Source organism: Vigna radiata, chromosome 1 (assembly GCF_000741045.1).
Source record: "Vigna radiata var. radiata cultivar VC1973A chromosome 1, Vradiata_ver6, whole genome shotgun sequence".
In the NCBI taxonomy this organism is placed as follows: domain Eukaryota; kingdom Viridiplantae; phylum Streptophyta; class Magnoliopsida; order Fabales; family Fabaceae; genus Vigna; species Vigna radiata.
In genome coordinates, this window is record NC_028351.1 from 2,230,342 (window position 1) to 2,240,506 (window position 10,165).

General features: G+C 34.2%; 1 protein-coding gene across 1 annotated transcript; it reads right to left on the bottom strand.

Moving 5' to 3' along the window:
• Positions 1 to 2,306: 2,306 nt before the first annotated feature.
• LOC106771919 (ABC transporter B family member 15-like) lies at positions 2,307 to 9,238 on the bottom strand. Its single transcript, XM_014657973.2, has 7 exons — positions 8,554 to 9,238; positions 8,391 to 8,445; positions 8,117 to 8,295; positions 7,190 to 7,647; positions 6,554 to 7,094; positions 4,136 to 5,050; positions 2,307 to 4,051 (listed from the first exon to the last, which is right to left on the bottom strand). Exons 1-7 carry the CDS (start codon positions 8,833 to 8,835, stop codon positions 2,669 to 2,671), a joined length of 3,813 nt encoding a protein of 1,270 aa, XP_014513459.1. The 5' UTR covers positions 8,836 to 9,238; the 3' UTR covers positions 2,307 to 2,668.
• Between the last annotated feature and the right edge of the window lie 927 nt (positions 9,239 to 10,165).

Consider the following 10,165-nt stretch of genomic DNA (forward strand, 5'->3'; position numbering starts at 1 on the left):
TGTTATATAATTAGCTCACCCTTGCATTGCTTGTGTCTGTGTATGTTGTATGTGTTCCTGTTGCGATGATCATCCATTTTTGGATGTGAGCAGAGAAGAATGAGGTCTCTGTGGAGAACGCTCGGGAGGAGAATGAAGACGCAGTTGCTTAGTTCCCCTAGGAATTCCATAGCTCCTAATGTTATTCAGATATTTTTTTTTAGCTCCTGTATTTTGAGAAACTTTAGTATTTCCACGTTTTTTTTAATTTTCCGCATGTGGATGGCTGTAATCCTAAACTAAACTCCTTAATTACTCTTGACTGCTTTCCATTATCATATTTGATGACGTCTTTAATTTATATGCATACGTAAATATTATTGGGATGTCACACATACAAAACATAATCATTAATAAAGAGATGAGGAACTTCAAAAGAAAATTTTAATTTTATGTTCTATTACAAAAAAGAAAAGACTTATTATGGAGCCGCCTGCGTGGTCTGAGGACGATACTTAATGTAATCACTGAGTAGTTTTATTGTTCTACTTGTATATATCGATTTTTCAATCTGTTTGAATACCATTACACTATTTATATACAAATTCTCAAGCATGAAAATAAATGATAAGGATACTGTTAACAAAAATAGTAAAAATGTTCACTCTTATTTGATGATAAAAAAAATTAAATTATTATTATTATAATTATAAAAGTAAATTTAAATAATTTTTAGTCTTTTTTAAATAATTATTTTTTTATAATTCATTATTTTAGGTTAAGAAAATAGTTAGATTTATAAAAAAAATGTTTAAATCAAAAAAGTGGTTAAATTTTTAAAAACAATTAAAGAATAAAATTGATAAAATAGTTATTTGTATATAAAAAAACATACTTAAAAAGTAAAATTAAAAACAAAATATGTACAAAGAAAATCCTCTATATGTAACACGAGTTAGTTGTCTGATTTAATCAAATATATAAAAATATAATTTAAACACGTATAAAATAATGCATGCCTTTTTTTTTTAAATAATTATACTTACTTCAGATATTTTTTTTTTACTACGAACCGAAAAACAAAAGGTTTTAGAAAATATTTTGGGAGTCGCCACCATAGTTTATTATGGAAAAGCTATGAAAAAACCTAAAATGAAAGTATGGTCTACGAAAACAGATTTTTAGGTTCGGGAATCGGTTACGCGTAAGTAAAGTATTAGCACCCTAGTGCGCCTACCCAAAGGCAGTACCTCTAATTAAATGTATAAAATTAATGTGGTTTTCTTTTAAAATATTTAATTTTCCCCAAAAACAAAAATAAAATAGAATAAAAAATTAGGAAACAAAAAATATTTTTTTATGAACCCGACAAGGTTGACCTTGGTCCTACGTATATCCATTAATGGACAATAAGGGATCACGTAGTTCTTTATCTAGAAAAAGGTTGGTGAGTTTGTTTAAAAAAATGGATTGATTTATATTTTTGAAAAGCCTAGAAATAAGGGATCACGTAATTTTGATAAAAAAAATTTAGTTTAACAAAAGTTAACCTTTTTTTGGTTTTAAATAGTTTTGTATTTTTCGTGTTAAAAATATGGTGGAAAAAGAAGAAAAGAAACTGACCATAGGTCGACGCGGAGTGTAGACATACATTTTTAGTTTCTGGAATTCCCTGAGTGCTTCCTCAGTGATTGTTGCTCACAAAACCTTTATGTGTGAGAAGATATTTTTTCTCTATACTCTCTCCTTCAATCTCTAATATTTCTAAGTGTTTTCCTCTATTTTTTCGTCTCTTTTTCCTTTCCACAGAGTGTGTATTTATAGGCATGTAATATTAATGTGATCTTGCCTTAATGGCGAATTAATTGACAATGGACAAAATAGAGAAAAAAAAGGTCTTGATTGCAATCAAATAAATGACAAAGATTGTAATTATTGTCAGACAATATAATTCAAATTATTACCATATTAAAACATTCTAAAGTGATGTGTCCTGCATTGAGAAAGATTATTATTTTCTTTAATAATGATTATTTACTTTCCCGGACGAAATTGAGTATTGACACCGCTATTTAGCAGCCTAAAAACAGGCATGGATTCACGTGGAAAAGAGCAACATAAAGCTATTGACAATATATACCAGTTGCATGACAAACAAGAGGATGACTCCGAACCTAACAAATTTACAATTGAGACATCCAACAACGTCTCCATCAACGACATGCGATCTTCAAGTTAATATGTTATAATATTGAAATGGATTTGATATGATATAAACTCTTTTAGAGTATAAGAATAAATGTTCTTCATTTAAAGATGAATGACATTAGCTATATTAATAAAAGTGCATCTTAAAAATAGAGCATTGACTTCCCTCAGTTTTAAGGGTAAACTCAAAATCTAGATTTTAGGAGACCAAGACTAAAGACTACATATACATTTCAGTCAAATAAAACTAATTATCATACAATTACTTTAAGCATATATAACATGAGAAATTTAGAGAAAGCAACTGTTATATAAGCCTTATCTTACTTAGTTTACTTTTCATCCATTTTGTTCCACCATTCTTGTTTGAAGCTATATATATATATCTTCCATCAAGCCAAAGAAGAGATTTTATAGTAATCTGAAATATATATGTGACAACTTGGTTTGTTTAGGTTAGCTGATTTTCATATTTTTAGGATTAACCTTCATGTTTTGTTGGTCTTCTTTGCAAACTCACCAAAGAGTAATAAGCTCCACTTGGTCCCTGAGCCAACAAAGATGAATGAGTCCCTTTCTCCACCACTTTTCCCTTGTCTAGCACAGCAATTTGATCACAGTTCTGTATTGTGCTTAACCTGTGAGCCACCACCACACTGGTTCTTCCTACCATCACCCTGTCTAGAGCATCTTGCACCAATTTCTCTGACTGGCTATCAAGAGCACTGGTGGCTTCATCCAGCAACAGCACTTCAGGATTCTTCAGTATGGCTCTTGCTATTGCAATTCTCTGCTTCTGACCCCCTGAGAGTTGCACTCCTCTATCTCCACACCATGTTTCATATCCATCCTTCAGACTTGCAATGAAGTCATGAGCATTTGCAGCTCTTGCTGCTTCTATGATCTCACTTTCATCAACCTTGTCACATGCTCCATATGCAATGTTTTCCCTTATGCTCCCAGCAAACAATGTTGGCTCTTGGCTCACCAGACCAATGTGCTTCCTCAGTGACCTAAGGTGATATTGTTTTATGTCTCTACCATCTATGGTCACTATCCCTTTTAGTGGGTCATAGAATCTCTCTATTAGCCCTATTATTGTTGATTTTCCAGAACCACTTTGCCCTACCAATGCTGTTGATTTGCCTGCATCTATTCTGATTGAGAAGCCTTGGAAGATCATCACATTAGGCCTGGCTGGGTATGCAAAATGGACATCATGAAGCTCTATTTTCCCAGTTAATTTTTCAGGCTTGTGTCCATCTGTCTCATCATCAGGCTCAATTTTTGTGTACCTATCTAGGATTGCAAAAACTGAACCCACAGCATCAGAACCTTTGGCAAGGTCATTGGTCATGCTGCCAGCATCTGCAATGACCCTGCCTGTGCTCACTAAGATCATGAAGGTCTCAAACAATGCTTTGCCACTGATGATCCCTTTGAACACAAGCTTTCCCCCATACCAGAAGTCCAAGGCCCAAGTGCAAAACGTAAGGCTCTGGGAACAGGCAAGACCAACACCTGCAAACCATGACTGCCGAATGCTTTCATGACTTGGTCCCTCTTGTGCCTTTTCAAGCATCTTCAGGATCCTCTCTTGGGAAGAAAATGCCGTGATGGTTCTGAGGTTGGAAACAGCTTCAGCAGCTATCTTGCTACTTTCATCTTGCGCCTTGATGGCCTTGCTAGACATGCTCTTGAGAAGGACACGCCTTGTGTAAAAGCAGGCTATGATAATCGGTTGAACCGCTATCATAACAATGGCCAACCTCCATGCAATGACTAGTCCCATAGTGAAAGCTATCACCACTGCAGAAATGGTTTGCACCACTAGAGCCATTCTGTCTCCCACCAAAGACCTTACCTGAAACAACAAAGGTATAAGGACAACATAGTTGAAGTGTTTGGTCTTTGTTACATCTTTTGAACAACATAAATTAATGCATACCACATTGGCTTCTTTGGCAAGTCTAGAACAAACAGCACCGGTGGAATTTTCATCTTGATCGAACCATCCAACTTCAAAAGTGAGTATCTTGGAAAGCATTCGTTCTCTGATCCTTTTGGTTAGGTACTCTCCCATGTAAGCAAAGTTATAGTGTTGGAGGATGTTAACCACCAAGGAGAACACAGCCAACCCTAGAAAACAAAGGGAGTAGATCCTGGTTTTCTCTTTAATCTCACCATGGTCTGGGAGAAAGTAAACAGATATCATCGACCCCATTGAAAATGCATACACAGGTTGTACTGCACCAAACAACACTGCATTCAAACACCCCATACATGCTTGCTTCCACTCAGGAATATTCATTGCCAGCAATCTTCGAAAGGATGGAAGTGGCAGTTTCATATCTTCTTCCACAACATCTTCAACAACATCATCACCACGAGGGATTGAGTTGGCAGAACTGGATCGACTCACAAGAGACAACCTACGACTGCTTGTGTTGTGATTGTCCTTGTTTGATATCGATGAAGATGATAATGATGAAGGAGGAGGAAGAGGGTGAAAAGGGGTGTCTTCTCTTTCGTCTTTTGCCTGTTGCAGACGAACTAGAGAGGTGTAGAGGCCATTGTCGTTTTGGATGAGTTCATGGTGTGACCCCATTTCCATGATCTTCCCACTTTGCACCACAGCAATGACATCTGCGTTTCTTATGGTGGATAATCGATGAGCAATGATGATCGTGGTGCGCCCCACTGCTGCTTTGTCCAATGCTTCTTGCACAACTCGTTCGGATTCAGAATCTAGGGCACTCGTTGCTTCATCTAACAACAGAATTCGTGGCTTCTTTATTACTGCTCGTGCTATAGCAATTCTTTGCTTTTGTCCCCCTGACATTTGAATTCCTCTCTCTCCCACCTGCAAACAATCTCCACTGTAAAATCTCAGAACTAGATTAACTTTGAACTGTAAAACTAAGAAACTTATGGAGGTGATAAATTATGAACAACATGCAAAAACATCCTTTTCATTTGATGTTCATTACATTTTTTTTAACTGCAAACAATATAACAATAAAATATAGCAATTTGATCTTCATTACATACTTTTGATGCATTGAACTTGGCAACACTATTTTATTTTTTTTTGGAATGATTGGAAAGTATGTGGGAGAGGCTCTATCTAGTGATCTTAAAATATGTTTGAAAATTATGAATCAATTGCATGAATTCATGTGATGTAAGACATTTTTTTAATTCTTTTTGGGATAGTCAATGATAATCATTGATCATGTTTCTGTATATTTTTGCTTTGGTTATTTTGCAATTTCCCATGAGCCACTACTTTCTTGTATGTATGATATTGTTAGATAATTGCAATAACTTTGCAACATTGCAATTCCATTTTATAATTTTTTAATAATCTACTTTTAAATAAGATTTAAATAGGTTTCATATTCTTTAAAATAAGTGAATCTTAAATATATTTTTTTCTTAAAAAACTCCGTCATCCATATTTAAATTATTGTTTTAGTTTTTATAAAATGAGAAATATTTTGTTTCATTATCGGCAAAAGTTTATTTAAAAAAGAATTTTTAATTTTAAAAGATGAAAAACAGGAAAAAAAGTTACATCAAACAAAAAAAAGAAAAAGAAAATCCTTTGTTAAAAGAGATTAAGCCTTTAATAAAAGTTTACTAATAATAAATACAAAAGAGAAAAGTATTTTAAAAAGGTTTTGTAATATTTTTGTTTTGAAATGTGAAATTGTAGTGTGATGAGTTGTACCATAACATGGTTTGAAAAACATTCTACTATTAAATGATTTGATTAAAAATGATTAAGTTGCCGGCCATTTATGGAACTTGTAATTAAAAACCATTTTGAGGAAAGTTTATGTGCTTTATGTGCGTGGACCACCAAATTATTAGTTGGACTTTTCTTTATTCTTCCAACAAAATTATTATACTTAACATCAACACCTTTCACTTCCATGGATTACATCATCAACTCAAAGAATCACTAATGTCACCCATTATTATATTTTACTTTCTTCATTTAAAAACCTTATTTTATTGAAAAAAATTTCTTTTATAAGGTATACGAATACTTTGTAATTGGTTCTGTTTTAAATATTTTTTTAGAATAAATTCAAACAATTAATAAAATATAATATATATCCTATTATATAAAAGTTGTTAAAAAAATATTATTAAAAAAAATTAATAAAATATCATTGTCGTATTTTATTTTCTATATTTTACTACAAGTAAAAAACTTTAAACATCTCTTCTTCAATACTTTAGCTTTATCTCCTATCAAATCTTTCAAAATTAATAACTCAAATTTCTTCAAAATATTGAGTAAAACATAAACACATTTCCCCTTCAACAGAAACATTCAAAAACATATAACACTGACCTGAGTATGATATCCTTCTGGCAACTGTGAGATGAAATTATGAGCATTGGAAGCTTTTGCAGCTTGAAGAATCTCTTCCTCAGTTGCATCTTCTCTTCCAAACAGTATATTCTCTTTAATGGTGGTTGCAAAGAGTGCAGGCTCTTGACTCACCAACCCCATTTGAGACCTCAACCACTTGAGTTGCAACCTGTGAATGGCCACACCATCAACACGTATCTCTCCCTCAACTGGGTCATAGAATCTCTGCAGAAGAGATATCACTGTGGATTTTCCTGACCCACTTCCTCCCACCAGTGCCACTGTTTTCCCTGCAGGAACCCTCAGGCTGAACTCCTTCAGAATCACACTGTCAGGCCTCGAAGGGTACACAAACTTCACATCCTCAAACTCAACTTCCCCACAAACATCCTCCAGAATCTCCCCTCCCATGTTGTCTGAATCGGTCTTCGGAACCCTTTTTATCACTTCCATTATTCGTTCTCCTGCCGTGCTTGCCTCCGACAAGTACTTCACGTTCGACAAACCAGCACCTAAGGCCCTGTCTCACAAACAAAAACAGTAACCTTAAAATCATCGAACTGCACCAACTGTTTTGCCAATGAAAACAAGATAAAAGGTAGGGAGAATTATTACAATCCTCCAAGTGCTATGGCTGCTCCAACTGCAAACACAGTTCCACCTTTGGCACCGTGGTACATGACCATTCTGCTACCATAATACGATATGAAAGCCCATATAGCAAACACAACACCATTGCTTCCGATAGCTATGCCTTTTGCTAAGCCTTGTCTGAGTCCTAACTTTACTGAACCTTGTAGAGCATTAGAGAAAGCATCTATGGTTTTGCTTTCCCCAACAAAGGAGTAAACTGTTCTGATGGAAGATATTGCTTGTTCTGCCACTGTACCAGCCTTTTCGTACTCTTCTCTCATCTTGCTGGCCAACCCCATTAGTGTCCTCCCATACATAAAACCAGGGATCACAAGTAGAACCACGAAAGGGAACCCCACAAGGGTCAATCTCCATAATAATGCAAAACCCACTATGTAGCTCCCCACAAACATAGAGGCATTCATCAAAAAATTTGGAACCTATAGTTTCAAAATTTGGGAGAAACTGTTAAATCAAATGATGTGACCACACACACATATGAGACATATATGAGTAGATCTCAACCACATCATCTGTGAACTGTTGTTAAGATGAAAATTTAGTAAAAGTTTTACAGTTGCATGTGATTTTGACTCCACTCAATTCCTTAACTTTATAGAAAGTATAGATGTTAGATTTTTGTTTGTTGGAATTGATTTTGTCTAAAAGAATGTTACATCAACTAAAACTGGTAAAAAGTAGTTTCAGTGACCGGTTACACTGAGTTTTTTTTTTTTTTTGTCAACTTTCTCCTGAAATATATTTTATATCGTCAAACACACATAGTATTTTTATAAATCTTGTATCATTCAAAAGGAATTTACGAGAGTGAAGTAAAACACTTTGTTTAGTATCAAAATTAAAAGGTCAAGAAAAAAACAAGTTACTGGTTTTGTTTTTTCTGCACACCTTTTCACTAATAACATCCTGAATTACGAGGCTGTCATTAGAGACACTGGTGATGACCTCGGATGTGCTACTGACATGCAAATCAAAGTACGCGACTTCTTGCCTCAACACTGCCTTGAGGTACCTCACTCTCATTCTAGCAGCTTGTCTTTCACCGGTTCTTGTCCAACAATAACCCTCTGAAATAAGTAAAAGCAGCACAATGTTAAAGCTTTAGCATCATGAAAAATGAAGATATACAAGTTGGTCAAGTCAAAACCAAAATCATACTCACCTAGAAAACAAGCAACAAAAGACCCACAAGCCAAGTATAACAAAACCAGAGCATTCTGCATCACAAAGGTAATAAATCCAAATCAAATAATCAAGCTACTTTCTCATATTGTTCCATTTGTGTTGACCTGGTAGTGAGAGAAAAGAAGATAAAACAAATATACCTTATTGATTGTGTGGAGGAAAGTGCTATCTATTCCACCAGAAAAATTTCCAATATTGTTCATGATTTTGCTGGTGATAAACAACACCAAAGGGGTGCCTAAGCCATCACCAATGGCTCCAATCAATCCGAAAATCATGAGAAACATGTCTAGGCCATCAGCATGCATAAAAATGGACCGAATAGAGCCACTCTTCTTGTTCTTAACAACCATGGAAATAGAATTGTTATGGTCAGCATCACCTCTATCACCATTATCAGCACTATCACTGCCACCACCCATTTGGAGCAACCCTTTGGTTAATAATTTGGTCAGAAAGAAGCAACAGTAAGATTCTCTGACAACTACTGTGGCTACTTCTTCTTCTTGTGTCTCGCTTTAAAGACCCTCTGAGTGGCCTTATTATTTTCAATATTGCTGCTGCAACGTTATGATGGAATTTATAGGCACAAGAGAGTGGTGAGAGGGAGTTGGAATGTGGAGTGGTGGGGGCCAAAAGCAGCAGAAAAAACAAAGGTGAGGGTTGTGTTATTCTTGGTAACATGTGTGTGGAGAGACTTATGGCGAGGGTGGAGGAGATGACATTATATTTAGGAAATCAATTAACTAATGAAAAAACCACATGTTTGACTTTATGATAATGCACCTCTTAAAGCGTCATTAATGACGTTTCTTAGTAGCAGCACAGCATAATCCACACAAAGACATATTTTGTAGTGAGAAAATAATTTTGTTTTTCATAATAAAAAAGCTACCATTCTACTTTAACGATGACTCTGATACATTTTAATGATGATTCTGATACATGTTATAAGTAGATTTTAAGTTTAATTCATTCTCACAAAACTCACTTGTAAGGTAGAATTTGTATCCATTTATATATTATGTAGGACAATGATATTTTGACAATTCTTTTTTAACAATTTTTTGACAACAGGACACGTGTCATTATTTTATTGGTCTGTTTGAATTTATGTTTAAAAAAATATTTGAAACAGACCAACATAGACTGCCACGTATGCGTTGTCAAAAAGTTGTCAAAAAAGAGTTGTTAAAGAGATTTTTTCCTATTATGAATTAATCTTATATTTAGTCGATGAATTAGTCTCATCTCTAGTCGACGAGACTTTCACTGTTAAAATAACAATTTTCTTTTAAATGTTTAAGATAGTTGTATATCTTAGATTTCAATAACTTTGTATTAACTTTTGTTCATGAATTTAGAAATACGATTCATAAGCAACGATACATTGTTTATTAAAAACATTTATAATACCACAATATAGTGATAAAGTTATTAATTTTTTATTTTCATAATTTGAGATATTTAATATTATTTTTTAACATAAGTTTAGTAACTAACATAAACTCAATTATTATAGGAAAATTAAAGTCCGACTTATAAAAGTGGGTATTAAAGTTTTGGATCCCGATATGTTAACAACGCTATTTGACAACGTTTTTTGACAACCACAGGTGTCAGCAATGTATTGGATGATTTAATTATTATTTTTTGAGTTTAAAAACCGATTTGAAAAAAGGGAGTTTGTGTTGTTCCAAAAACACCCTTAGTCATTTGAGTCAGTCTTTCTCCTTCGTAGTACTCTCTCTC